Genomic DNA, 25,888 nt, shown 5'->3' with positions numbered 1-25,888 from the left:
TGGTACCTTTTTCTATAAATATTTGCTTATTTTTGAGCCATGGTTTTGGATTACTTTAAGGCAGACAATTTGGGCACTTTGAAGGTGATTCGCGAGCAAACCAGACACCTCTGCCTTGGATGTGGCAGTGCTGACCCATATCAGGACAGGCAGGGTGGGTGTCTCAGGGTGCTGAAGGGATAAGGGGTGCTCCTGGTGTAAAGTGTGTGTGAGTCTGTGTGTGGTGTTCGGCTTCTGTGTTGTGCCCATTCTCAACCATCGCTTTCAAATGTCATTATTCAGTTCTCTACACTTTTTAAAAGCTCTCTAGTACCTAGCTTTATTTTTAAAACATTCTATAGCAGACTATACTATTGATTTTTACTCTGAGAGTATTCCTGGGCCATGGTCAGGGACCAGGTCAGGGTCTACTGTGCTTGATGATGTGCACAGCATAAAAAATATTATTCCAGAACTTAGTGTCTAGTTTCTTCATTAATTTCCCCCATACTCCAAAGCATTTTCTGGGACTTAAGAGACTGCCTTGATGGAGGACAAGTGCATACAAAAACCATTTAAAAAGCAGGTTTGTAAAAGATTTTGGAATCATAAGGTTGTGCTTTAAACCCATGGTATTTTTTGATAGCTCAGGGTTGTTTCCACACTTTGAGAGCAGAGCTGGAAATGACAGCTAAAGAACATGCCTTAAAGCCCATCTCACTGTCTCCCTCAAATATTCCCAAAACTCCTTTTCCTTTCACTCAATGAAGGGGAAGCTGACAGGACAGGACAGGACAGGACAATCCCTGCCCCTGTCTGGGGCAGCAGAGACAGCACACTTCTCTCGCTTCCTTGTTCCTCTACTCCTTTCCATCCCAAGGCAAGGCCGGCCTCACCTCTGGCCAGAAGATGGCAAAACATTTGCTTCCTGAGCCTGGTCAGCAGCCAGGCTGGGAGGAGAGCAGGCACTGTAACCCTGGCAGGTCAGGGCACCCTGACCACAAAATCCCTCTTCAAGTCACCCCCAAGGCCCAGCTCTGGCTGTTTGTCCCCAGCCCTCACACCTCACATTTTGCTCCCCACAGCAGCATTTCCTCCAAGCAGGGACACAAGGACCCCTCTCCTACCTGCTGCCCATTGCACATCTTCTTCCTCCTGCAGCCTTCCTTATAAAACAAGCTACCACCCCCAAACCCACATTTTTTCCAAGCTTTCCTCCCACCTTCTGTTTGCCTCACCCTCTCCCTCATTATCCTGGGTCTTGCTTTTGTTTGTCTTGGCTATTTTGGGCTGGAGGCTCTTTGGGGAAGGGAATACAGTTTAAATGTCTCCTCAGGATGTGTTCAAGTCATTCCAGCTGAGTGAAGTTCATAAATGAGGCACAAACTGGCTGAGAAGTGTTTACCTGAGCATGGGCAACTGATCAACTGAATCAGCTTTAAGATGTATAATTCATTAAGCATGTGTAACTTTGTGTTTAGCGGGAAAAAATCCTGTGTTTAAAGGCACAGGTTATAGTTCTATGCTAAATTTTCCCAGGAAATCCAGTCCAGGCCATTCTCTACTGTAGTGAAGCATAGCATGTTTACATGGTAGTTACAGCTTTAACTGTAGGCTCTGGCTCCAAGCACCTTCTTCACTATTGCCATTCCTGAGGGACCACAAACACTGCATTGTTTACAATGAGAGTTACATATGACTACTTGAAAATAGAAATATAAATGTATAAAATAAAACCCATGTACTAAGAAGCAACCATGCTTTTCTCTAGAGGCCTCTATCTCTGTGATAAATTTTCAAATTATAGTGCTACTTGATACTGGATTTCTACTATCAAATTTCAAAATTGTTGTATATGTAGAAAGGATTAAGATGATATTGTTTACAAGGTGTGTGTGATCTTCATTTTGTTGCCAGTAAGATCATTATTCTCACTTTAACACCTAAAACACCCCAAACCTCCACACCTGTCAGAGTCACGGAAACATCTGGTATCTATTTTACAAATTTGAGAGTCTGTTGCTATAATCTTTTAATTACATATAAAACCACTTTCTGTTGTACAAGTATGTAAATTATCCCAAATGAATCAACACAAAACTAGGAATTTTTTCATGTTCAGCACCATTTCTCAGTTACACCAATAAATGAGATGCTAATAGCATGTGAAATTTAAAAGGGAGTTTATTCCTTTTGATAAAAAAGTGATGTGAGAACTCAGTGAAAAATGAATCCCAAGTATTTTAAATCAGTATGTCTCATTTGTATTTGCTATATGGAGAGCAATTCTGATGAGCACCTATCGTATCAAGCAGAAATCTCTTTCTCATTCTTTGCTAAGATCCTCTCATCTCTAATAGAAGAATATTTGTCATACAAGGCTAAATGCTTATGGATTTCCTTTCCTTACACAATGGAAAAGAATATGTTGAATATTCAAGCTCTGTTCACATGGTTTAAAGAAAAAAACCCCATGAGTACAGTCTTTCTCTGAAGCCACCAAAGCCTTTGGCTTGCATTGTGAATGACCACTGGTCCTTAAAATTGTGAGCTTTTGATAATGACACTCATCCAGTCTCTGTTCTGCTTTTATGGGGCTCAGGGCTTTGTAGGTGCCTCATTCTGTAGCTGAGACAAATGGTAAATGAGTATTTTTTATGTGACCTCCCCGTGCTCCCTTGCTTTAAACACAGTGGCAATATGTGAGGCTTTCCAAGCCTGTCAGGCCCATGCATCATCTCTCCTCCATGAAATTACAAGCTGTGGTTAGGGCAGAGGTTGTGAGCTCTCCAAGAACGTCACTGGGCCAAGAGTGGTGCTGGGCCAAATGTGTCTGTGGAGCTGTAATTGGTCATATCACAACCACCTGGGCCTTTTAGACTGGAACCAGTAAGACTTTTGTTGCTTCTTCTACACCTTTGCAGTGACCATGAAATTCCAGTGCTGATCAATATTTACTTGGTTCACATATTAACTACTAGACCAGACAGGGAGTAGCAGAGACCCAAGCCCAAGATAAAGTGCAAAATCCACATAGTCTGTCTTTGTAATTAGTTCCTACTTTAGAATAAAGAGTAAAACACCAGTCAAAAACTAAACTGAAAAATTTAATTGCTTTATAAAATAAGATTATGAAATTCTATATAAAAATCCAGCTTCTTAAATATGGTACATTCACTTCCTCACAGAATATTTAAATATTCAGGTCACTTGAGCTATATTTTCACTGTATTTGAGTTAAAATCATTGGATAAATTAAAACATCCTTACCAAAAGATACCACAACTTATACAAATAATACTAAGCAATAATACATTTTTTAAATACAAAATGTAAAGAAATTAATAACTCTTAGGGCATGCTACAAAATTTTACCAGAAAAATATATGGAATCATATTTGTTTAGCTAGAAAATATACAGTGTGCTTTCCAATTCTCTTCCTAAAATTCAGTCTCATATCCATTTAACTTAATAAATATGTACAACAAAAATGTTTATTCCTTGAAGAATATAAATAGCAAATACTGGAGTAGAGCCTGGTCTGGCATTCCTTTCTCATCTAGTGACTATAGTGGGACTTTTCAACTCTGAATGTGCAAAAATGCAGAATCAGGCCCTTAGTTTACCATCGGGTTAATAGCTTTTACAAAAGTGATTTTTATTAAAGAAAAAAAAAAAACAGCAAAAAAAACCCTTCAAAACCACTGCAGGAGACTTAGAACTATTCCAGTCAGGCATTTCTATAAATAGTAAATCAAAATGTAGTGAAATAACGTTCCAGTTTAATTACTGCTGGCAGTAATTAGGGAAGAATAGTCAGTGGAGATAGAAACGTATCTTGAATTAGACACATCTTACTTTCACAGATTTAAGTTGGTTCCCTACCATTTCTAAAAAGAGTTTCTGGTATAATCTATACATTGTAAATCTGTGAAGAAACTTTATCACCTTCTTCAGGCTTTGGATGGTTCGTTTTGGAAAGTGGTACATTTTCAAGTGCTTCAGTCCATACATTAAACCTTTAATGGTGTCTTGGTCACCATTCTTTATTCTCCACAGATTGAGAAGCTTCAGAACTTGCTCTGTGGGTTGACATAGTTTCATTGTGCGCTCAACATCTTCTTTTCCCACTTTCTTGCCTGGCAAGCTTGCCATCAGCATGTTGAGATGTTCAAAGGTGAGGTTCAGGTGGCCAACATGCTTTAAGACACTGTTTTCGCAAAGATCGATATCTATAGAAAGCAAAAAGAGAAGAGAGCTAAGTACAGCATATTACAACTTTACTGTAGCCTGCAAAAAACCTTCCAAAATTCCAAGCTGAATTTGCTTTCCAAATTTCTTTGCTTCAAATAATTCTCCCATCTTTGCTTTTTTGGGCCCATCTATCCTGTAAAATGTTGTGTGTACGTGATAGGACTCCTAGTATTTGCTTCCAGTGCATGAAAATTTAGCTCATTCTCTTCAGAAATGCCTAGGCAAGCTTTGTTAAAATAGTAATTTTGAATTTTGAAGTACTCTAGACACTTCCTAGACTGACATAAGCATACATACTAAATAGCAAAGGGGTAAAAAAAAAAAAACATTTCTGCAGCATTTTTCAAATCTATTCTGAGTGGACAAAATTAATTTGAATGTGGTGGTTGTTGATGGTGGTTTACATGAAAAGAGTTGGCCTGACTACTGTAAAAAACCTTGTTATTAATACTGCAGCACTATTTCATCTTTGAAATGCGTCTTGGTAGATTCAGCACAAACAAAGCCGAATCAAATAAACAAATGAATCAGCATGACAAAGAGGTACCAGAAGGGAAAAAGAAGGGAAAGCCTCTCCATGTATTCATCCAGTCACAAATATCAACCTCTACAGAAGACAAACTGCACTCTCAGCTGCAGGGAACCAGCTCCCTCTAACCTCGGTTGCTCAGATATTACAGTGAGAAACACTTTCCTCACTTGATCAAAATTCTTTGTATGTTGTGCAGTCTTAAAAGGGGACCTTGGTCATGGCACAACACACACTCCAAAGTAAGCAACAAGTCTGGGAAGAATTCAGTCCTTGACTGATCTGGATAAGTGGAATTCTGTTCCTGCTTCCCTTTGACTTTCCTCTGCTTATTGCATTGATGTATCTCAGTGAAGGCCTACAGGCCCTTCTCCAAGCACAACACATCCCCAGGGGGTATTTAATTCAAGCAATTTTAAGTGCCATTCAGAAGGTTTTTTATAATGCATATGCTATGACAATAAGATACCTTGGATAATCTTCTTGACCATATCCTGTTCTTTGTTTTGCTGCTTCCACAGTTTCAAAAGATGGAAGGTCTGCTCTTGAGGGCTGTGCCTTTGTTTAATCCTTTCAATATTTTCTGTGCTAACCTTTGTCCCAGGCAAGCTGTCTGCTAGTATGTTCAGCCAGTTAGGTGTGACATGAGTAGGAACAGCAAACCTGAACATAGCCTCCTCACACAGGGTTACATCTGAAATGAGAAAGAGAAGATGTCAGTTGTTCTGATCTCTTACCTTAACTGTCTCAGGAAAAAAAACCCAAAAAACAAAAACAACAAAACCAAAACAACAACAGCAACCAAGCAGCAAAAATGATAAGAAACAGTATTTAAAAAACAGACTAAGAACTTGTCTTTGTAGTGCTGTTTCTCTTTGTGCTTGAGTTCTTTTTGGTCTAAGCTACAATAATTAAAATTCTACTATGGCCTTCACCATAGCAGGCAAAGAGCTAACAAGCTAGGTATTTTTATCCTGGATTTTAGTAAATTAATTTTAACAATAACTAAAGGTATGTTTTCAGAGGACTCTTCCTTAATATGATACACACCTATTCCACATTTTTGAGGTGTCGTATCTGTATTTTCCTGACAGATGTTGTCACGAACCTCATTTCCTTTCAAAGCTATTTTGAAACCCAAGGCACTACAGTTTGTGTGCTTAAGACAGGCTGCTTTGGAGGAGGTTTCATTTGAGAAAAATCCCTCTGGACATCTCTCACATACAGTGTCACTCTCAGGGGTACCTGTGGAAACAGGAAAACAATGCATCCAATTACATATAATCTCAACTGTGGAGGGGGGAAATTTTAAAAAGAAAACGGCAAAAAAACATTCCTCTCTAAACTGTCATGCATCTGCTTTTCATGTTTGTGATCTATTAAGGAATCACTTTGGAAGAAAAAGAGACAGAAGATGCCTTAGGAGAAGGATGTTCCTGCTGATGTAATACAGTAAATAGTACTCTTAAATATGTTACCAAGTTTAAAATCGGTGATTACTGATTAAATCAGTAATTTAGTAAAGTAATATCTTTATAACCTTTATTACTCAAGTCTATTCAGACATTACACTATGTCTGATCTTCATCCTTCAACTATACAAATATTCTGTAAAGTAAATAAGCAGAAAAAAAAATTCACTCTGAAAATTCTGAATTTCACTCTGCAATAACTGCCCAGAACCTTACTTGAATAGGTTACTTCAGTTCTAGATAAAAATACAATCCAATTCAATATCAACTAAAGACAACAATTTTGAGATTCTTTTTGGGCCTTGAATAAAGCACTATTTAAGCAAAGAAAGCAGTGTCCAATATTAAAAGCAATATTTAATAGACATACATGTTCTGCTTGGTGATTTATAATGCATAGTTTTACTTCAGAACTAAATATATGATACCACTAGAGAATCACAACATATGGTTCTAACATAGTAAGAAAACAAATCCATGAAATCTGAAACTATGCAGTCTAACCACCAGTGGAAGGAAAGTAACAGCATCAATAACTGCTGTATACTCACTCCTAATTCATCCTTATTCATCCAACATTTAACAAGTGCCTTAAGTCTGGTATCTAATACTGTATTATTGAACATGAGCTTAAGCACATGCTTGAAATTTATTTGAAAAATTGGAAACTATATTTGAATAAGAAAATACCTCCATCTAGTGTATTTTTTAAGTATTTACATGTGGATGTTAATTTTAATGTTAGCTTTTTAGCAATCTTTTCTTTATTTTGGGATATCCTTAGAGAAAAAGAGTATTATGCATCTCGAGTTTTCAATCAGCTGTGAAATCAAGAAGAGTGCTTGCACACAACCTGCCCTAGCACTTCATCAGACAACGAGTGAAACAAAGGAGTTTACAGTGGCCAGGGTCCCCGTGCATTCTGCAGCGCCAGCATCGCCCCTGCGCAGTGCGCGCTGCCTGCAGCTCTGCCGGCCACAGCTGCGGGCGGCACCTGCACCCACGGGCAGCACTCAGCTGGCCCGAGACAGCTGCACCTCGGCAACTTCCCCTGCCACGGACAGGCTCTGCCGTGTGCCGGCAGCAAGGAGGTGCAAGAAAGGAGTGTTCCGGCAAATGGAGCATCGTTCTGCTCAGAGCTTGCTGCATAATCTTTGCAGCACAAGGGAGGAATATACCGCGCTCTCCATCAGTGTTCTCAGGACTGAGCATAAAGTCACCCTCCAGCTCTGCCAGCTTCTCCACTGTTTATTTCGCCGCTCTTGTTAAGGGCACGAATTGCCGCTGTCTGCCTGCCTGCCCTTCTGCCACTCCTTCCAACCCTCCTGGAATCCCCCATTCTTCCCAGGGAAACGGCAGCAGCCACGGGGGAGACAGAGCTGCCTCGCAGCAGGGCTGCTTTCCCAGCACAATGCTGCTTATTATAAACCCTGCCTCAGCCAGGGCCGGCGCCGCAGAAAGGAACAAAGCCTTAATCTTCACTCACAAAAAGGGACTACAGAGGAAGGTGATATCCCAGTGTAATCATGAGCAATGAGCACCAGGGAAACAGAATTCTAATGCTTTGAGCCTTAAATGAAGCACTGGACCACACCATTTCCCTGTGTGGGAGTGGAATCATACTTTTCTGCTCTTAGGTTTTATTTCACCTGAATGTGCATCATTACAAAGTTCAAGGCTATCATATGGCAAAAAGCAGTAACACAGTTAGTTACTTATTACTTACCAATAAGCAGTACATGCTTATTAAACTCTTAGTTGTTGCCTCACCTCAAAAAGTGGTATTGACACAGGGGGATGCAATTATTTTTACAATGTTTTCATTCCTTTTTTGAGGTCTGCTTGGGTTTAGCTGGTTCAATCTGATGGTCTTTTGGAAACAAACTTTTTAAGATGTTACAAAATTCAACATTTTATCATCTTTAAAAGTTTGCTTCATTCTGATCTGAGGGATTGAAATTTGTCTGCCATATTTCACTGTGCTTGGAGGGATGCAGCAGGCTGGTTGCTCAGACAATTTATGCTTTCACCTCCCAAAGTCTTTCTGAGGATTTTGTTTCTGGTCCCTTTTGACTTGCTGCTGAGATACAGTGGAACCTCATTAACCCAAGCCCCTGGGTATAATAGTTTAGGTTAATGAAGGTTTACAATATGGAAATTTGGTAACTGCCAGGTGGAAATGCTTAACAGTGGAAGGGCATCAGGGTAAAGCTTCATCAGCCAATTACTCAAGGACTAGTGAGCAGCTACAGCAGTGACATTTCTCCTTCTGCCAAAGCTGCTCTCCAGTGAGAGGTTCATAACCCAGAAAAGGACTCCCAACCTGTCATTCAGCTCAGCACTAAAATGCACAGGCCAGCCCTAGTGTTTCTCACTGCAGGTACCTCATTCCTAGGGAAATCATTCTGCCTGCAGGTGTCTGAGACACTTTGATTTTCTGCATTTCCTTCCTCAGTGCTCTTCTCCAGGCAGTTATCAAGCTCTGGTACAATGACAGTCAACAATTCTTTCAGGTTGTGTTAAATACTGGAGCTAAACTGGGCCACAGCATTTGCCAAACAATAAATGATGTATTTGGTTTTGAGGGAAGAACAAATTATTGGTTTAACAATTTATGTTGTCTTAAATGAAGAATACACTCCACTGAAAAGTGCTGCTTTGCTCTATATTCCCACCAGACTTTCAGCACTGTGCCAGCTTGCTTGACAAAGAAATGGTTGTTTGGTTGATAATAGTAACAGTTTCCCTAAGAAAGGAAAATTCCACTTAGGATGCTGATAATTAATTATTATCACATATTGCAGTGACACTAGAGCTATATTAATGTTGTTATAATTATATACTTGGTGTCAAACATGTAGTGCTCCTGGTGTTTGTCAAGATATACGGTTGCTTGAAACAGCAGATTTCAAAATGAAAACCATTATTATTTTTCACACACACAAATACTACATTCCAGATAATGTTCCTTTAAAAGAGGCAATCCATCATGTTTCTCATTAGAGTGCAATTTGCTACATTTGCTACTGCCATTAAGTTATATATTACAGCAGGAGCAGGGTATTCCACTGAGAAACCTTCCTTTGGCTACAGTCCAAATGATGCAGATTAGACAAGTTCAATTGGCTTTACAATTTACTGTCCTGCAATTTCATCTGGACAAGCCTCTTCCCTAATCTTGTAACTGCCACGAGCCGCGGACGCGCTGCCGAGCTCCGATTACGCCCGTGCCTATGGAGGAGCGGGACCCACCTGCCTGGGCAACCCCGGAGCCGGGCGGACACTCCGTGTGCCTCAAGCAGAACTCGAGCTCCAGGTACCTGCCCGGGACGCACTCGCAGATGCGGTTCTGCGTGCTGGAGCACTCCTGCCTGACGAGCTGCAGCTCCTTGCACACGGTGCTGCAGTACTGGCACTCCTCGTTGCTGTTCCACTCGTCGGCGTAGTACTGAGCCGGGCACGGAGCGCACTGCGTCGGGCTGCTGGCGCTGCAGTGCCGCTTCACGTAGCTCCCCGGAGGACACTGGTCACACAGCAGCTGGCGAGATGTCCCTGGGTCGTAATGGAGATACTTGGGGGGAGAGTCATCCTGGAAGGTCCACTTGACAGAAATGTCCAAGAGCTAGCAACAGGAAAACAAAACATCGCTTCCTTTTAGTTCCGGGGAGCACCGTGATCACAAGGAAACCTGCGCTTCAATGAGTTTATGAGTCTACTCATGCCACTCATTTTCAAACAAATATTTGTATTAGAAATTTCTGAGATACTGGCAAGCTTCCAGACTCTCCCATGTCTATCTTAGAATGGGAAAGCTTTAGGATCTTATCTAGCAAATCTTCCCGACCCAAGTGATTCCTTCCATAGATGTAGATACTATTCTCTGATTTACACCCTTTTAATATCACTGGGCAATGACCTTTTACTGCCTGGCACCAGAAAATTTGTCCAATGCACAGCAAAGGTGGGGATTATATACCTTTGTGTTCTTAAGTAGAAATTGTGCCTGAGCATATGAATATGACCAGTGTAGTGCACCATTACCACAGATACCTTTAAAGGTGATTCCTTACACTATTTCTCTTACACTACTTTTTACAGAAATTAATGGCTAGAACAATAGAGGTTACTTTTTAATGCCTTCCATTCAATTTTGCACTGATATGCAGAAGCTTTTGGGATGTAATGTGGCAACTTCATCAAAAGAGAAGACACAGCTTGAGACAAAGGTAAGGAATGATGTGGGGTATGAAGGGCACATTAAGGACTCAATTGCATGAGCTGGAAGAGACCAGGCCAATGCTTTCATTTCCTACCTGAAACCCCAGGCTCACAGCTGTTGTGAAAAGCTGGTTCAGTACCAGCACGTGCCATGACAGCTGGAGTCCTCCTGCTTCCTACAACAGTCAGCTTTGCTGGTGTGACTGGGGACCTGGTGAGCTGAGACAGCCTGCCTTGCTGCAGAGACAACCTCCATATCACTTTGTTTTGGTCTTATAATCGAAAATCTGGTTCTGTGATTCTGTCAGTCTACCAAAAAATAACTCTTGAGAACCACCCTGATCCCCACAGGGTCTGCCAACAGCTCACTCTCCTCACTGATAACACAGCTCTGTCCCAGCACTGCATGCATGGCTGCATGGGCCCCTGCTCTTCCAAAACTTGTACATTATTTTATAAAGATGAAGTAAACTGGATCTGACTTAAGATATTTTTCAGTGTATCCAATAAAACTATAGATCTAACTGACTTGTCTTTATTGCTAATTTAATCCTTGTCCGCTAACACAGAGTTGCCAACTCAATTTCAAAAATGTATTTCCTCTTTTCCAAATGTCCACAAAGTATAAGTGGAATTAACTTTTTTTTTAAAAAGTTGTATTTTCTTGAGATGTTTCATTTAAGGGCCTCACTTCCTCACTTCTGCCATATCATGGCACATCTAAAGCCATAGTCTTATTAAGTTTGGAAATGACAATTTAAACTTCATCTGCATTAACACAATTCACAGTAAACAACAAGTGATATGAGATGCTTAACTTAGGAACTCTTATTGCTTAAGCTAGTACTCTTAAATGCATTCTCCAATTGCACATCTATGAATCCACTTTTCATACAGCTCTACTTGGGCTGAGGAATGAAATGCAGATAGTATGGATATTCCCTGCAGCCTCTTGTAGGTACCCTTGACTAATAATGCTCTTGACTGATAACTTATCAGATTTCTAGAGGTGGAGATCTCAGTTTTCTTGTGGTCTAGATGCACAATACCTTTCACTGTGAGAAATTCCTTTTTAGTCTTTGAAGTTTGATAAACAACTCAATTTTCCTTAAATGACTGGATCTGTTTTATGTGATCTATTTAACAAAGAGGGTGCAGCACATTTTTTAATAGTGAGTGGCTTTACATTGAGGAAAAATGCCCCCACCCTTGGTAAATCTACAGCTATGACTCTAGTAATAAGGAAGTCCTGGTAATCTCATTAATTGTTGATGTGAACAGCGAAGTTTTCTTCTATGTTTTTAGTTCAGTAATAGATAATACAGCATCCCAGAGTCATGGGCACAACCATTCCCTTCACAGAACATATCTGACCCATGTGGCACAGGCACTACAAAGATAAGCATCAACCCACACTTCACACAGGTATCTGTGGAAACTCCCAACAGAGGTGAAAATCTGACACTGTGAAAATTATTAGGAACAGCAACCAGTCATATGGGCAGCAGTCCTTGTGCAGAAACATCAGTATTCCTGCTCTGCAGTGCACAGCTCCCCACAAATCCAGAGCTGTCCCTGCAGTAGAATCTGCTCCTCTGGGTTGTGCCTCTGCCCATGGTGACACATTTTCAAGAATGTGAAGTAATGAACAGCTAGGTGAATCATTTCAGAGCTGTTAACTCTACTCTGCAACATGTAGGAGCAAGAATAACAAGATTTTATCTATTTTCCTTACTAAACTATTTATATGGGAAACCATGTATGAGGTGAATAAAGAGTTTTGCTGCAGTGGATGATTCAGCATTAAAATTAATTAGAATTCAATATTCAGGGTATGAAAGCATAGGAATTTGTAGGGGAAAATGGAGGCATCTGCTCCCTGAAGAACCTACGGCTATGGGAAACAAGCCAATAAAAACTGAAAACATTTCAACACAATTTGAGAGGAATTGACTTTAAAAATTGAGCAAAACAATACTTGAACTATATATGTGTGTGAGACATACTGAGTTTTGTCCTTGGAAGAACCAATAACTATAAACTGATAATGGCAACTAGAATCTTATTAATCTAAATGAGCATAACCAAACCCCATAATAATAGAATAAATAAATCAGCATCACTAAAAGAGCAATCAGTCTTCCCATTTGATTTTTTTTCTTTTTGCTTTTAAGAGAAGAGCACATCACACTTGTTTTCCCTTTTTTTCTCAGAAACACATTACGTAGCTGCAGTAATCCTTTGATCACTGGCTGAGCGACATCTATGGAGGAGCCAATTATTTTATTTAGTAAAATATTATGACAAAAAGATCCTTGAGTCAAACTAAAGATATACAATGAATATCTCAGAATTTTACCAGAGCATTTTATACATAATTTGCAACACAGAGCTAGATCACTATTACTGCTGTTTGACTACTATGAGCCTATTGGCACAGGGAGCTGTGCAAATCAAAAATAGTGATATTTCTTCCATCTCTTCTATGCATCAGATATCAACCACAGCCACAGACAGCATACAGGTCTTTTTAGGGCATTTTATCTGGACTTAGTTTTAGACCAAATATAGCCATCACTATGTTGCTAAATACATTCCTAGACCTCAATCCCCAATACCACACTTCATAAGACTACTGTAGGTTATTTGATAATACTTAAGAAAAAATATCTGCAATATTGTTTTCTATGCAGTCCAAACACACATAGCACAACTGAGTATTCTGAATATTGATATGCAACCTGCAAATCAGAAGTTATCTTTAAACCCACATCAAATGCTAAAGTAAAGTCAATCTATTTTTCAGATGTTTTGCAAGAATTCAGTAGTAATGGTGGAAGAAAATGAAATATAATTTTCACTATTTTTACTGCAGCAAGTTGGCACAAACAGAATGAAAAGACTCTTTTGTCCCCCAGTTCACAGAATAAGCTGGAGGGGAACATCACTAAATTGTTCTTTCTCCTGGCCTAACACACCCTGAGTTTGTGCTTACATTAGGAATTTGCATCACCTGTTACAGCAGATTTGCAGAGCAAAACAGATGGTGCTGAGCACCTGACATCCACATTATGTATTATTCTGAGGGGATATTTTGGACTAACTTCAATCTGCTCTCATGGACAAGCATGCATTAGTGGTTACAGTGCATCTGGTGTCTCTGGGGCCCATCTCTAGATTTGCTCTCATCAGTTCAGTTTACTTTGGTAAATCCACTTTGTGCACTCCAGGGCTGCTCTGATATGGAAACTAAAATACAGTAAATAAAGATGATCAGGAGAGGCCCTTCAATAGCATGTTCCTAAGACAAATTAAAATGGCATTTAAATGCATTTTATGTCTTTCCTGACATTTCCTCTCCTAAACTCATTGCTATGACCAAGCTGATAGCAGTTTCTTAGCTACACAAACCTCTGATTGATCTGAATGTCCATATTGAAATGCAGTCTATATACTAAGCACCTGAATGTCTTCTATTCACTAAGCACTATTTGAGCACAGGAAAGTGCCATGATCTGAACTTACTAATTCTGAACAGTGGTCTCCCCAAAAGCTTCACAGAAAGCAAGATTTCTTCCATAAACATGCCTGGTCTGTTTTGCTCTTGCTGGAAAAGGTGTCATGTGCTAATTTGAAAGAAGGAAGAAATTACAAGTCCAGCTTCAGTCTACTGGAATCAGAAGTAGGGACAATGAGTATGTTCACCCTATAACCCTTCTGAAACCAAAGCTGGCATCCATCAGTGCTGCACACAACCAAATTAGTGGATTTATCATTCAGAAGATAGTGTAAAATTCTGTTCATCCTTGTTTAGGAAAGGATAATTCACTGGGAAGCAGTACAGAGGAAGTTTCAAAGGAAATTGAGAGCTTCTTTTTGGAGAGGATCTGGACTTTTTCAATAGCTTGGCAAGTCACAAGAGAAGCTATGGATTCAGAACAGATAGACAGTGAACTCAGAGAGAAGAACTTTCTCTATTAAAGAATAATACTGGCAAATGAAAAAGGGATTCTCTTGTCAGAGGAAGATTGGGAACAGCCTTTCACTGAGAAGCAGGTGTAAGAAATCCATGTGTCCTAAATATATCTCTCAATGCCTTTCTGAAAGGAAATACAACATTTAGTTTCCTGGAAAAGATGGCAAATGGACTGAAGAGATCCAGGCAGTTTCTTTCGGTTTTAAATCCTCAGCCAATTCTTTATATGCCAGCACTAAGGGAAGAAAATAATGTTCAGTATCTTTTTCATCTTGACAAATTAATTGCTAGTGTGATTCATTTGTAAACAGTTTTCCTAAGGTTAATAAAATGCAAGGCTCAATTTTATAAAAAACCCCTAAAGGTTAGGGGTTTTTTTGTTCTGAGTATGAAATTCTATAACAAAATAACAAAATTGTTATAGCAAAAGAAAAAACCAAAAACAAAAACAAAAAAACCCCCAAAACTAGAACAAAACCTAATATAATTAACTACATCTAGCAACCTATTGGGTGAAATGGAGTTTTAGTGTCATAGGCTCACTGCTAAAAAGACTGAAGAACTCAGTCTTCCTCCATGTCCCTGGGGGAAATCCTGGGCACCTCTCAGGATGGCTGTCTCAGTGTGAGGAATTGGGATGAACTGTAAATACTGAAATACAAGTCTAGTGTAAGTCAGTGTGATGCAAGCAAATGCTGAGAACTTATTCAAGATGAATTACCCAAGGTTAGACAGCAGTTCTTTCACTGTGTCACTCAGCACATTAGGCCTGAAGCTATATTTCTCCATACCATCCTTATGTCAGCATACACATAAAAGGCCTGTGCAGTCCATTTGCTTGATTCCTTAGAAGATGCTTTTGAAAGAGAAATAATGTGATTGTAAAATTCCATTTCAGATCTTGGGCAAAAAAAATACACGCCCTTTTCTTTCATCTTGAAATGTAAGGCAAAGAGCCGCTTGATTTCTCTCGTTGAATTAAAATGAACTAGAAGACAAAGCACATGAAGTAAAAATCCTTCAAGCATCATCCCTTTAAATCAGTGCTTTGTGGCAGAAAAGAGAGTGGCTTTTCAGCATATGAAAATATTATTATATAGCTTGGCTTTGTGGTTTTGGGTTGTAGACCAAAGGAGAATGTTTAATTTGCTGAGAAAGATAAATCTGTTTCTGTTTTGCATTCCACAAGTATTCCAAAGCATATTTTCTTGTGTGATAAATAATCATTCAAGACATCTGTCAGATTGCTCCCAGTGTTTGCATTGGGTTCAAAGTAAAACCTCACAACTCTCCTACTTTGCCTTCTATATAAAATATTTGGACAAAGCAAAGGCAGGAGGCTTTCACATATCCTCAACCCTTAGGCAAAATTCCTCACTGAAATCATGCACAGGCCCAGAGAAATCCCACTGGCAAAATATAGCACTGGATGATATTATCAAGGTCCTCTTCCATCAATAGCTTGTATCTCAGATCCAGTATGTGACAATGCCATGCTGGATCAGATCCACATCCACCTATTGAAAATCACCATTGTAAAATACTTGCCAACCTGGCAGAAATTACTCCCATCTAGCTCTCATCCATCTCATCTTGCTGCTCTGGAGGCCCATGCAATCACCAGCTTTAACCTCTTTGGGCCAGCAGCTCTGCAGCACTGCTGACCTGACCTGTGGGTGCTGCAGGCTCACGAGAGCACTGCCCAGGCAAAGGACCTTTCTGCAGACCCCACCAAGTGCCAGCTACACAATGAAACCTGACATGGAGTCATCTTCACTGGTTGGAGTTCAGCTAGAAAGTTCTTCTACCATTTTACCAACTGCTTCATTGTAATCCACTCACTTTGGACATAACAGGACCTATTTTTGTTTGGAAGACACTTTATGAAGTGGAGGCTCCTCTTTTACATAAGGAGTTCCACTGGTGACTCTCCTGAGTGACCTGTATTCAAAACTGAGGCTATGAAACACTGTCTTCATTTCTCTGCCAGTAAAGGAATATGTCAAAAAGCCAAGTCTTGTAGAGACTTTTTGAGGCACCATTAGTTGTCATTCACAACCAATTTAGAGGTCTAAACTACTGTTTAATTTTCAGTGGTAGGAAAATGAAATTCAGGTGAAGAGCAGTTTTAGATCTTATCAAAGCAGCACTAAATTGAAAGTCTTCATTTATATGAGTTACATTTGCCTTGAAACCTGTAGAGGGACAAAGCAGGGAAAACTAAGCAGATAACTCTCCAAAATATTTGTCTTACATTTTGGAACACTATTCACCAGTGATAGCAAGATTTAGAGCTAACCCACACCTGGGATGTTCCCACTGTAACTACAGTCTGCCTTTGCACTGACAGAATTACTAACAGCTGACTGCTAGCTAGAGGATGTATGTCCAGTACCATGGGCAAACAGGGGTTTTTACAGAAGGAACAAAATTAAGTTTTCCATGAGATTTGAACAGTGGGTGCAACTTCAATTGTGACAATATCTTTTAAAAATTCTTCTGGTAACCTTAGTGTTTTATTTTTAACCAAGAAACATTCAGACATGCAGACAGAAAGAAAGTCAGACAGAAAGATAACTCCTACCCTCACAGGCTGCAAAGCCACTGCTGCCTACACACAGAAAACCCAACAGGCAGGCCAGAAAAAGAATGTCACATGTGCCCAGAGATCCAAAATAGAGAAAGGTCAAGTGTAAGGGTCAAGATAGTTACGTGACAAGTAATGAGATTCAGCTTTGGGGAATTTCTTTCCATTCAGTCCAATTTCATAATGTTTGTAAGCAGCTTTAGTGTTCCAAGCACACAACACAAACATGAGTGCACTACCACCATCAGGTTTAACCTTTCTGAAACCTTAGCAAAGAGGCCAAGGCTGAAAGTACATCATGCCCCAGATACAATGTCTCCAAACTAGGTTGGGAGGTATGTGAGCCAGACACACAGAACTTTTATCTATAGTTGTACCCCCAAAAAGAGTTGTTGTACCTCCTAAAAACAGATACTAAAGCTACTTTTCTGAGATCTAGCACATCTGACAGTACTTAAACTTCACTAATTTTACTAAAATGTCACAATTTTTTAAAATAAATGGAATCACAACAACAACAATAATAATAATGCAGTTGAATGATCATCTCTTTGCTATGCACTGCCACTGATGTATTTCAGCTCCAAGACTCATCTGCCAAAGGATTATGCTGAACTTCACCAAATGCTATTACTTTGTGGGAGAACACGAACAGCCACATTGCATTAAATCAAAATCAAAATCCTGATGTGATTATTTTATGACAGCCACAGATAAGAAGCCAGGTTGATAACCAGATGTTGCTGAAATTCCCAGATTAACTTCCTCTGATTTCATATTGACAAAGCAGGCACAACATCAGACATGGGATGAAAAAGTTGTCCTGCATTTCAATCTGCCCACCACAAGCCTGACAAATTTTACTTCCCGTGCACCATTAATTACTTTGGGTTTCCTTCTCAAAAAGCTCTTTCAGAAAGTTGTACAGAGAGTAATAAACACGCATTACTCATCAAATCCTGGAAATCTCGTTGCATTTATAAAAAGCTTTCAGAATAAATGGATCTCAGTTCTAATGCTCTGCCACAACATTAATGCCGTTGTGCTCACCAAAACAACCCAGAGGCAAGTTACTGTGCTGGCAAGAGCCTGCTCTGAATATTATTTTTTAATGTTTTTCTTTAAAAGTTTCCTTATGCAAAAGATGAAGAGCCTCCAAATAGATGTTACACAGGCTCTGTCTGTAGGCAGGTTTTAATTAAACTGAACTCATATACTATTCCATATGACTAAATGGATTAAATAACATTTTGAAAGATTTACTGCACTGCTAACATCTCTAATTTTGCATCTGGAAGTATCTTACTAAATCACCAAGTAAACAAAAACTTATTAAAGCAGGGGCTTATACCAGATTTAATAACCCAACTTCTTCTGTAATAGCTACTGACACAGCTACTAATTCATCACCTTCTTGCATATGAAGCTGAATTTTCTAAGCCAAGACAAGAACCACACACTAGTGGGGTTTTTTTGTGGTGTTCACAGTGGTTTTCCTGGGTTAGGAAGCCAACCCAGTACCTGAGAGTGCACTGCAGCAGAGATTAGAGGCAGGCAGGGATGGAGCTTTTGTAAATCAGAAACAAACATTGTAGCCTACAGTTTCTAAATTCGTTACTCGATACAGGTTTTTGCTTCAGACCAGTCTGATGAGGCCTTACAAAAGTAGGGAGGAAGTCAGAAAAAAAAAAAAAAGCCAAATAAAAGCAAATCATGCCACTACCTTGAGAATGGGATGAAAATCCCTGCTGTCTCCCTGGAGCTGAACATGTCCATCACATTCCAAACTCACCAGGAAAGTTTGGAGAGATGAAACAAAAAGGGTTTACCAAGAAAACGGAAAGAAGACAAAGCAACCCACAAACAAACAAACAACCCCCCCAAAACCCCCAAATCTAAAACAAAAGCCCAGAAGAAAAGCCGTGTGTCTCTCCAGCCTGGTGTCTGAAGCTGCAATGCATCCTAGAGCCCATGTACCTCTGCGAAGGGACTCACCACAAGCGTGCAGCACAGGAACTTGTTCATTGTGGTCGGTGGAAGAAACCTCAGCGCGCTGGGAATCAGGCAGAGAGTCAGCGCCAGGCTCCAGCAGCTGCTTACATTCCCAACATTAAAGACACGATATATATATAGCCCCGGTGTAACAGGAAGCCTGGGCTCAGCTTTGATCACACATTCCCTGCCATGACCAAACTTTTCTCTCGCGCACTCCCCCTCACCTCCCCCCACCCCCTCTTTTTTTTTTTTTTTTTTTTTTTTTTTTAAGGAACCTGTAAAACTTGGTGACTTAATGGAACCCTTTGAGCACCGTAACCACAGACTGGAAAATGCAGGAGGGAGTGTCGGGGGCTGGCCAGGGGAGGGTTTAATTGCACCCTGTCTGGCTGTCTGGCTGTGCCGCCCTGCGCTGCAGCGGGGCCGGAGGGGAGGCTCCGCTCCCTTGGCTGCGCTCCCCGGGGGCTCCCAGCAGCGGGGCACGCTGGAAGCGAAGGCCAGGGCGGGGAGGCTGAGGAGGAGGAGGGTCCCCGTTCCTTCCCTTCCCTTCCCTGCTGAGGCAGGAATGCGAGAGACGGCGCCCGCCTCTCCCCGAGGCGCCGCCGGCCTGCACCGGCCCGAGGGGCTTGGCCCGGGAGAGGCCCGGGCGAGCGGCGACACCGGGCCCTTGCTGTGATTTTCCAGCGACAGTCGTGCCTTCAGCATGGTCCTGCCCCAGGAGCAGTCCCACTCAGGGCGCTGTTCTTCCTTCTCCCCTGTTTAAGTTAGAGAAGGGCATTTTTCTAAAGCCATAAGGATCAAACCCTGCTGTTCGTCCTTCCCGGGATTGCTCCGAGGGCTCCATAGAAGCCCCGGGGAACCTGTGTGTGCCAGGTGTGGAGCAGAGGAAGGTGCAGAGAAAGGATTTATTTTCCAACCTGCAGATAGCTATAAAGGATTATGGCAGCCTGTGGGATCCTGGGGAAGAAGCCAAACCTGATGTGCCTCCAGCTTTCACAGATGGTTTTTTCTCCCTTTTCACAGGCCAGACCAAAACCTCAGCTCTGGATATGCCAGCTCTTGAGCATTTGAAACTGGGGCCCCTATTGGCAATGGGTGTGCAGTTTCTCCCCTTTGAGTCACAAGGCTCAGCAGGATTGGCAAGAGTTAGGTGGAAAAAGCCTGCATACTGTTTCATAAAAATTCAGCTACACTGTCTGGAAACCATCATCTTCAAGGACAGCCTCACACGTGCCTCTTTACAAATCTATTGCCATTTGAACATGCATCAAGCATAACCTAAGATTGAAACAAATTCTGGTTACACTTGTCAGGATGATAAAAATTCAAGACACTTGAATTAGTGGTAAGCTCTCTGTGAGAAGTGGTGTGAAAACTGGCACAGAAAGCCGACCACCTGAGGGAGCATTGCTGGTATTTGATGGGTAGTAGTCACCACTTGATTAGTATTGTACCTGGAATGGATGATGCAAATGTTCCTGTAATCTTTTCACAACTTTTTAGTACTTTAGCATTTATTCTTAAATATATTTATGAATGTATCACCCAGGTAAAAGCACAGTAGTGCCAATAGTTGAATTTTACCTGTACATTCCCGCATTTTCATTGTGGAACAGTGGGAAGGATTGTTCCTGACATGGACATCTTTGAGCATGTTAGGATAGCTTTGTGTGGTATTCTCCAAGCAGGGACCAACTTCAAGTGTCAACCATAATGCTACAGCAATTCCATCAGCAGAAGTTATTAAGTTCATAAGTGGAAGTTTAAATTAAACTACTTTTATCCTCTCAAAGGCCAAGAGCTGGACATGGCAATGTGTCTCTTCTGATTGGAGGCAGCTCCAGTGTCAAGTCAGGGGATCCTGGGAGGGAGGTGAGGCTGATTGCCTTCATCTCAGATACAGCAGAAAGAAAAGCAGCAACTGCATAGCAAGCTCCCTGCATTTAATTAACACTGTTAACTGCATTTCAGTGGGCTTTGGATGGGGCTATGTCTTCTCTTTGCTGGTACTAGCCATAAATGCCCAACAGCTGGCTCTGTCAAGAAGTAAAACTATAGCTCATAAGCCTATTTAAACAGGTTAATGTGTATGGACAATAGTGTTCATATCAGAATTTTCTAGAGATGGAAATATTTTATGCAATTAACCAGAGCAGAAGACACATTAGAAAGCCATTGAAATTCTTCAGCTGAAAATGGTGCTGTTGTTAAGAAGAGGGATCTTTTTCAACACAACTATTTTGTGTATATTTTTGTTCAGAGTTAGATGTGCTGAAAAGATGTTTTTCATCCTTAAGCAGTGAAAAAACTGTCAGAGGTTAATGAGAAGAAAACAGATCCTCCTCAAGCTCATTCAGCTAGATGGAAGGGGGACAAGGTGTATCTGTTTCAATGACGATAGCGTGTTGGGACTGCTGCTAAGGAGACCATCACCTTAACCATACATGAACATGAACTTTTCAGCCATCTAATCTCTGTAGAGCTGGCTGTGGATGTTAGGAGAGAACTGTATGCTTGTACTTAGCATGTTTGATCCTGAAATCACACAAACACAATAAATACAGGATCCCATTTTCAGTGTCACTTTCCAAAGAAGAACTGCGCTTTAACAAGGTTTAAACTGCAGTTTGAATGTTTTCACAAGTGTTTTACAACGTTGCCACTTTGCCTTTGGGAATTAGTTAAGACCTGCGTTTGCAGAGCATAGAATCATGGGACAAGGCAGTAAACCCTGTAATAAACACTTGTCCATGCTACAACAAAGTTGTTCTCAGCAGTGTTTAAAAGAGCCACGTTTGTGACTACATGCCATAACAGAGAAGAGACACAGCCTGAAATTATTTTTTGAAAGTTAAGCGCCTTCAAGTATTCATTATTCATAGAAGATTACAAAGTGTTATAGGAAAAGAAACTAAAAAATCAAGTTTTTTTCTTTCACTAATAAATCTGAAGTGATGAGTATTACAGGGATTAAGTACTCCATTCCATCTTACAGGAATACAACTAATTTATTTTAATAGTCATTAGTTAAAATGGTGTGGAAACAGCCCTCTAGTTAACAGGAAATGGTTCACTGCAACTTGTAACAGTACATAAGACTGGAGAAAAAGGACAACTTGCATTGGGCAGACTGAAGGTTACCAGCACTACGTTGCTTTCAATTTGCAGTGATGTGCTTTGGCTAGAACATCAACTTATTGATTCACTAGTAGTCATATTTCCAGACAGGTATTTATCTTTCTCTGGTTTTTATCCTCACTATTTGTATTGCTGTCCTGGATGTTATTATTGTTGTAAATCTATTTTTGTTCCCATGCATCATTATAATCACCAGGTCTATAAATGGCTTTGCTCTTCCAGCCTGTCTGATATCTGGAAAAATTCACAAGTCCCAACCAGTGAGTTGGTGCTGGCAGGTGAACACTGCCTCACTGAGTCATCTCAGTATATCAGCGTGATGTTTATTGAGACCAAGCAACAAACAGTGGGAAGTCTGTGGCTTCAGCCTTGGGACTTAGAGTTCACCACATGTTGCATTTAGAGAACACTCAGAGACTCGTCATTAAGAGATTTATGTCAAACTAAAGTGAAGAGGAATCTTAAAAAGATCGATTGGCTCTGAAAGCAAACATATTAGTAGCAAGAAGGCAACAATCTGGCATTGTACCATGCTATTACAGCTGTCCCTTAGAAATGAATCTCTCTCTGTAAATTGTAGGAGCTGATGATCTGAACTGAGAACACTTTGAAAATGGAGGCTTAAAGAAAACTGTTAATCTGCACAGGTAGCAGGAAAGTGTGTCAGATTTGACCAAGTAGGAGAAAACCTGCAGCTATTGCTCCAACCTTTTTCTCTAATATAACTCAGAAATGTCGGGGAAAAGATTTCATGCCTATATATACTCAAGAGAGAGAGAAGATATTTAGCTAATAGTGTTGTCAAGAGAAAGTTTTTACCTACATGATTATCTTTAACTGTGTGGCTTGTTTTATCTTTTAAGTGAATTTGCCTTTTTTTTTTTTTTTATTGAGACTTTGGCTTGTTTTGTAGATCTGGGGCATATACATGGGGCTAATAATCAAAATGGAAAATCCCTTTTGTCAAACTGCGTCCAGAGAAGGACAAATGGAGCTTTTCCTATACTTGATTTGGATTATAGGATTCGAAGGTTGCAATGGAGGAACTGGTAAAATAGGTCACAAAAGATGTATAGCATTATCAGCCATAAAAAAAAGAAAAAAAATAGAAACATCCTCTCCAATTTCAGAATTAAGAAGGACATATATTCTTTGTTGTTTGGGCTTGTCTATCTAGGGAATTAAGTCAGCTTGTGTATTTGAACAGTGCTGGTTCCCTGTGTGGACACCCTTTGCTGGTAGATGATGTTATCTTCTCTAGTTCCCTTTTGAAGTGGATTGACACCATGTAATTCAGCTGGATTTGTGAATTTTTCAAGTTGTATGAACAACTTGAACTGGGTAAGATCAGATTCCTACCTTTCAGATGACTATAATTCAGGGTAAGCCCCCTTCTTTGTATAGGGGTCATCAAACTGCTGCACTGTAAATCCCAGTCTGCTTCACAGTCACTCCAACCTACAGGCAAACCAGCATGAGCATAAGGAATGCTGAGGATCTGTGAACTGAGAAATGGCAGTTGTATTCCTGCCCTTGCCATTTCTGGTGTTGAATTTTTTCCTAACTTGATCTCTGTGACATCAGGAGGCTTGAGGCAATGATTCAGATCCTTCAAGTTACTCAGAAACCTTTGAAGCTTTCTGAAAAACTCAGTTGTAAACCCCATTTGATAAGGAATTCATTGTTCCCAGAATCAACATTTCCAGTTAACACCAGTACTCCAAAAGAGAAAGAGACAGCACATATTTTACCGAAAAGCTATGGAAACTGGAACTGAAACAAGACAAGCTTTAGCCAGTAAGATTTTCTGGCTAACAGGTTTTTCTTTTTTGTCTCTACTAATTTGCTTGCTACTCTGTAATTGAAGGTCACTGGTTAAGGAAAATGGTCCTCTTAGCTCATGAGGAGCGTCTGCAATTTCATTGCTTTCAGTCTGACTTCATTGTGTATATTTGGGCAGCATTAACATGGCACCAAGTTTCCCTCCTTCTGGTTTTCCGCATACGCAGGATTGTCGGGCCAGAAATGATGCCACTTTCGGCCTTCAATGAATTTTGCATGGAGGTCTGAGGGTTTTTTCTACACGTTCTGAATTCAAATCTCTCAGATTGAACACTGGGTTCATTCAGCTGTGAACCAGCTATTGGCTTGTGCAGCTTGATGGACAGCCTGTATAATTTACATCCAAATGGTTTCACCACCTGTGGATTGGTAGGTTCTCCCCTTTCAACCAGGAAAGCAGTTAAAGGCAGTTGTCATCTGTGAGAAGAAGCTGGCTCCTCCTGGACACAGGACCTGTGGCTGCTTCTTGTGATAGTAACCATCTACAGTACAGCAGGGGCTTTACAATGTGCTGTACAATCTGAAATACAGGTGAGGTAAGAGACTGGAACCTCAAGTGTAGACTTTACTGAGGTTGGACAGAAAAGCTACTGTGAGAGAGTACAGTCTTTTAAAGGAATAAAACAAAATAAGAATATTTAGTGTAAAAGCAATATCTTTCAGCTGCAAACATCAAGCAATCTGCATGACAATTCTATGAGTTACATAGATAACATTTAGAAATACAGTGATTTCAGTCACAGAGTGTTGCTTTTCTCCTTATTTGTAGAAAGTTCCTGGCTTTGCTGTCTGACATATCAATGCCATGCTGATTTGAATTTCTCCAACAACCTTTCCTATTCCCACTGAACTGAGTTTAAGAATTTTGTCCACACCTTAGAGAGTGACATGGTTCTTTCTCTTACTATTTATCTTTATGTCTCTTTTCATGTGGCTTCTGTTTCCTTTTCCATGCCACTGAGGCCAGCCTCAGCTTGCCCATTTTCCCCCAACCACCTCTTTGTCTTCATCATTCATAGATCACCCTTCTTGAATGAATATTGAAGACTCTTTACTTACTGCTCTACCCACCCTCTCTGGCTGGGAGCAATGAGTGTTTGATGAGCAGGCATAAGTGTATGCAATATATGTGTAATATATATGTATATACATATTACAAAATGTATACTTCTCTGCCTTGTACTTGCTGTACTTTTAAAAACATTCTAGAATTTCGTACAACCTTCCTCAGGCAGGTTGCACAGCACACCCACAAAAAACGCCCATTTGCAGCTATACACAGAAACAATCACAATAAAGTAACAAAATCAATAATGAACACCCAATATTTCCTCTCCAAAATGGCTATTAGAATTTATTTGAAATTCCTTGTACAATGTCAGCTCTGCAGCTTCTGGCTTCAAAGGAAGTGAGTGCAGTGGTTCAAGCTAAGAAGAAAAAGGAGGCGCCTTTGTGAAGTAACACAGAAGGAAAATGTGCAATTTGTGGATGATGGCAAAAGTCACTGGGAAAGCTTGCCATGTCCCTGCAGAAATAGCACATGCTCATGTACTAAATGCTCTGAAGCACCTTTTAGGTAATTTTGTTTGTGGCCAGACTTCAAGCATAATAAAGCTTTTGTCCTTTTCTTGGTAGAAAAGGTTGAAAACCAAAAACAGGAGGGGGGAGGAGATGGAAGGAATTTCAGACTCCTCAGGAGAGGCATTCCAGCTGGTGTGGACTGTGCTACATCCTTCCTGGATGCTGCTGTGCATTCCTTTGTTTCCTCTGACCAGACATTTTCTTTTGTTTAGTCCATCAGTGCCCTGCAAAGTATGTGGTATCTCCTCGCCAATGTGGAATGCACTGTACAGTCTTTATCCTCCAACTCTGAAGTTTCCCCAGATTTAGCATTTTT

The 25,888-nt window shown here is 40.4% G+C and overlaps 1 protein-coding gene across 1 annotated transcript; it reads right to left on the bottom strand.

Moving 5' to 3' along the window:
- Window positions 1–3,068: 3,068 nt before the first annotated feature.
- On the bottom strand, window positions 3,069–19,179 carry TNFRSF11B (TNF receptor superfamily member 11b). The gene is made up of 5 exons (XM_054642941.2): window positions 19,012–19,179; window positions 9,488–9,857; window positions 5,814–6,008; window positions 5,233–5,457; window positions 3,069–4,212 (listed from the first exon to the last, which is right to left on the bottom strand). The coding sequence occupies exons 1-5, from the start codon at window positions 19,039–19,041 to the stop codon at window positions 3,824–3,826; spliced, it is 1,209 nt and encodes a 402-aa protein (XP_054498916.2). The 5' UTR covers window positions 19,042–19,179; the 3' UTR covers window positions 3,069–3,823.
- Between the last annotated feature and the right edge of the window lie 6,709 nt (window positions 19,180–25,888).

Source organism: Agelaius phoeniceus, chromosome 1 (genome assembly GCF_051311805.1).
Source record: "Agelaius phoeniceus isolate bAgePho1 chromosome 1, bAgePho1.hap1, whole genome shotgun sequence".
Lineage (NCBI taxonomy): Eukaryota > Metazoa > Chordata > Aves > Passeriformes > Icteridae > Agelaius > Agelaius phoeniceus.
This window is presented reverse-complemented; position numbering and strand designations above follow the sequence as displayed.

What these genes read in the sequence shown, in the direction of transcription:
- TNFRSF11B (XM_054642941.2), bottom strand. Translation starts at nt 19,041, where the DNA reads ATGAACAAGTTCCTGTGCTGCACGCTTGTG. An exon ending in TCCTGTGCTGCACGCTTGTG is followed by an intron (nt 9,858 to 19,011) that starts GTGAGTCCCTTC and finishes TCCTGTTGCTAG; the next exon opens with CTCTTGGACATTTCTGTCAA. An exon ending in ACCTCAAAAATGTGGAATAG is followed by an intron (nt 5,458 to 5,813) that starts GTGTGTATCATA and finishes TTCTCATTTCAG; the next exon opens with ATGTAACCCTGTGTGAGGAG.